Raw genomic sequence first — 4617 nt, 5'->3', positions numbered from 1 at the left:
CTTTTGTGCCGTGCTATAATCCTTGGTCGTGCGTCGTCGGTGGGTCAGGCCGCACCGAGGTCCAGAACTGACAGGAGCAACTGTTAACAGGCAGCATGCACTGTTGGTGTCAGATATTTATTTAGCATACATTAATGAGTCCAGCTGTTTGTTGATGGCAGTTGACCCATCAGGGGGCAACTCTGTAATACTGCTGCATTTTTTTTTTCAACATTAACTGTGAGGAAAGATGTAGCCCAAACTGCTAATTGTTTTCAAACATGCTTGATGAATGAATTCTATTAACATGGGACGCCAGCTCTACCCACTGAGCTAACCAGGCGCCCCAGTACTGCTGCATTTAAATGACCTTACTGCTTTATCCTCGTGATTACAAGAGGATACATTTCGGTCACACTGGCACTTGTGAATGCTCCTCACTCTCTCTCTCTCTGTCCTCTCTTTGAGTGATGCAGTCAGAGATTCTTGCATATAGCTATATATGTTGACTTGCTTTATATGACCTATCCATTGAGGAGGGGGCTCCCAGTACTGGGTCAGAGCCATTGATTGGCTTTATGTGTCCTAGCAACTTTCGTTATTTAAAAAGATTTATATAAAATGTGTAATTTTGAGATTTATCATGATTTTAGTGTACTTTCTTTCATGTTGTATTCTCAGACAGGTGTAATGTAATTCTGCAACAATTAAAGCATCAGGCATATGTTCAAACTTGTTCATTCAGGCTGATGTGTCTATTTAATCATGTTTAAAGAGGTCAAAGCACTCTTAATGCTTCCTGAAGCCTGATTTCCTATTAAGATAAGAAATGCTACTTTTTTTTACTGGTTCATTATTGAGGGTCAACAACATATTGGGTGCAATATTACATCCACAGCTTTGCATAGTTTCAGGGACAGCTCATCTTTAGCTACGTCACATGCAGATTTTCCCAGAATCTACACATGATAATGTGATGTGTGTGTAGCAGGTTTGTTAATACATCATCATTGTGGAGGCACACAGAGGGAAGTGAGCAGTAGGAAAAGTCAAGATATACAATCTCTATGCATTGTCTCCCCACACCAATGTTTCTCAGTCTCAGTCCACAGAGTGAGTACAGCTGGTCACTCGTCATGATGTCTGCTATGAGTTTTGTGAATTACAGGCCACTGACAGCTGATAAAATTAGGAGAAGTGGACGATTCATTTTTCAATTTGGATTATTTCTTACTATATACTGTTTTTGATTTAATGCAAGGTTACAATGAGAATGTGTAAACAGGATAGAATGATGTATAACATTTTTATATTTTCAACTACTTATATATACGCAGTATATTCAGTTATAGTTGAACTACATGCAGTCATTTTAGGATATAATATGCATATATGTTAATTTCCTAAATTCATCAATTAATTGCCTGATCTATATAGCAAATCAGTGCCTGAATTGGACCAAAAAAGGTGCCAGTACCCCATTTCAGCACAAACCTAATCACAACATAACCCTAATTCGTTTTACTTTTAACTAGAAAACCAGGACATTTCTAATGCTGTTTGGCATTACTTAGTAAAAAGTAAGGGTACTCATGTGGATAAAAATCTGAAGTTTTCAGACACTGTAGACGATTGTCAGCAAATACTGAAAAATTCCAAAGTAATATCCTCAGATGTCGTGTTTGCTTGCATGATCAATTTATAAAAATATAAAACCAGAGAATGGTTGCATTTTTGCTTTAAAAATTACTTAAAGAATAATCGATTATCAAAATAGTTGCAGATTAGAGGTACACAATGGACAAGCAAAGTTCTGTTTAGATTAAATATTTCTGACTAAAACACTGACAAAAGTTTTAAATGTATTTCCTCCCTACTTTTTTTAATTTAATTTTTAATTTGTTGGTTTTGTGTACAAGCTTGCAGTTATCTTCTCTGGATCTTTCTGCCTCACTGTTCTTTGGTGCATTACTGCCACTTGTCATGAAACAGTGACAACATTTGGCAGGAATGTGTGTGCTTCCCCCTGCGCTTGGCTTGTATAATATACAAACAAAGCATGGAGCAATTCATCACATCATTGCCTTTAACTTTTTATTGATCAAGTTATCCATTAATGGACTAATCGTTTCAAATCTGATATACACTGTACATCACGCCAAGCTCAAATCTGATTGCATGTTTTGAAGAATCAGATGCAAACCGGTTAAAAGGTCAAATTGTTGACTTTGATATTTTCTGTCTGACTCTGAAAAGGCTTCACTTTTAAAAGACTGTTTAAAAGAATGTTTTCTTACAGGTTAAGATTTACTGACTACGAATGGCCTTGGGGGAATTCAAGAAGCAATTTATAGAAAAACAAGCTGTAAAGGGCAGATTCTTCCTCGACCTCTTCGCTGTAGGATATTCACTCACAGCTGTCTCACTCTTACTGACTGTGGTCCTTGAATTCCTACATTGTAGGTTGATGACTACTAGTTACAAATTGCTGCCAGACTCGAAGCTGAGAGGAAGCTTTTTATCAAAATGAACATGCAGTATTGCATTAATGCCAATGCTGTCGTCCCATTAAAATACAACTAATTACTTTTATAGATGTGATACTTTAAAAGTCTGAACAAAAAAATGTATTCATTAGATTCAAACGAGTATCCGGAACAGATAACAAGAAGTCATCAGATTAAAATGTGCCAATATCCATACTAGTAAATAAAGGCACATTTTATTATAATAACCTATAAAAAAATATATGTTGTTAATAGTTATCTTTATATTGTACTGTACTGTAAAAGGTTTTCCAATAAAAATAGCCATTTCTGATCAACCTATATCAATTTCCGATACAGATAATGGGGTACTCGCTCATCCTTAGTATTCATGTGATTTGGTTTCATATTAAATCAGTTACTACTACTAGAGTTACAAACTGATTGTTTTTCTTTTCTTTTCAGGCTGACAATAAACGCAGAATGCCAACTGCAGCTGCACAACTTTCCAATGGACGAACACTCCTGTCCACTCATCTTCTCCAGCTGTGAGTACACCTTGCTCAATGCAGTGTTCTTCATAGGGCCAATCTGATTAAGTCTCTTATTCTTGTGAAACAAAATACCATATTTTATGTGGTATCCAGGGCGTTTCTAGACGGGGGACTAGGGTTTCATTCCGAGCTGTCTTCCAGAGGCTGTAGTGGCCTTCGCTTTAACGCTAGAGTGAAGATACTGCTATCATATGAAACTAAATGACCTAACGCATCCATCAGTACAACCATGTCATGCTAGCATGTTGGGAAGGGAGCTTTAGTGCTTCAAAGTTAGGCTGAATATTAGTGATGGAAAAACTAGCATGGCCATTTTTAAAGGGTTACCTTGACCTCTGACCTCAAGATATCTGAATGAAAATGTGTTCTGTGGGTACCCACAAGTCTTCCTTTTGCAGAGATGCCCACTTTATGCAAATTGTTGAGAAAAAACATGCAGTTTTTAGCATGTGGTATAAAACTGTTATTTTCGCCTAGTGTATTTTAATATTTCTGCATACTAGGGTACCTAAACAGTGTTTGAATTGAATAAATTGGGAATGAATGGTAAACTAAGACACATACTTGATGCCCTCCCCACTTGAGTCAGTGCCATTCTTGTGCCATCCCAGTCAAAAAGTCTGGAAACGGTCCTGTATGTTTCATGTGATTATGTTGGTTTTATTTCTTTCCACACAGCAAGTCACACCTGGGTACAGCTGCTCGTGAACTGAAGTGTCCGCTTACAAGCAACTTTGAGTGTTGAAGTGTTGGTTTAACACGCATTGATTTTTTGAAATGTGTAAACGTAGTGGTGGGTAACAATGATGATGAATGCCAAGGGACTGAAGGACAATTCAAAAAACATCCATGGATGTGATGGCTTAGAAAGTTATGTAATAAAAGTGCACCAGCAGGGTAGAAAGTGATCAATGTTATTCATGCCACAGTGTTTAGTTAAGTTTGGTGTTCTGTCAATAGTCACTTTTCTTGTTGGTCCTTCTTCCAATACGCATTTTATGTTATGTTAAACAGAGGAACCCACAAGCAGAACACAACTTGGTTGGTTATAATTTCCAAAGAGGCTTTATTGAGAACCAGCTGATGAAATGGTGATGTGAAGCTCCTGCTGGCAGTGTTGAGATGATTATGGCTAAGATCCAGGCAGAGTAGTACTGAAGATGGAGGCAGTGTGGCTGATAGAAAGGAGCGGGCAGGTAGCTGAAGTGAAGGTGATGATCTTGAGGCAGGTAAAAAACAAGGTTAAGTTTCTCAGCACAAACGGGAAAAAAAAAAACTTATCTTAAAGTTCTTTAACCAGCCAAGAAAGTTACTACCAGGCATGTAGAGACAACAATCTGGCAGAGAGTGGATGAAGAACCAGGGTTTATATACTGCAGGACTGATGAGTTGATGGCTGGCAGGTTTGAGCAGCAGACAGGATGAGCAGGGTAATCTCAGGGAAAAGGTGGGAGGTCCGGACATAGCACACGAGCACACACAACACACACACGCACACACACACACACGCAGCAGAGAGACACAGGGCAACCAGGGGAGGAGAAAAACTCTAAAAACTACTGACCAGTAACATTTTATCATGAAAGGGAAATTCTTAA

The 4617-nt window shown here is 38.1% G+C and overlaps 1 protein-coding gene across 1 annotated transcript in view; it reads left to right on the top strand.

Moving 5' to 3' along the window:
- The window catches only part of LOC118322400 (gamma-aminobutyric acid receptor subunit gamma-3), a 53270-nt gene that overhangs the window by 40444 nt on the left and 8209 nt on the right, over positions 1-4617 (top strand). Inside the window, exon 5 of the mRNA XM_035654065.1 lies at positions 2931-3013. Within this exon, the coding sequence (XP_035509958.1) occupies positions 2931-3013 (83 nt within the window). The remainder of the gene's footprint in view (positions 1-2930; positions 3014-4617) is intronic.

Source organism: Morone saxatilis, unplaced genomic scaffold, assembly GCF_004916995.1.
Source record: "Morone saxatilis isolate NCDOM2014 unplaced genomic scaffold, NCSU_SB_2.0 Contig12, whole genome shotgun sequence".
Classification (NCBI taxonomy): Eukaryota; Metazoa; Chordata; class Actinopteri; family Moronidae; genus Morone; species Morone saxatilis.
The sequence above is the reverse complement of the archived record's forward strand: the minus strand, read 5'-3'. Positions and strand labels throughout refer to the sequence as shown.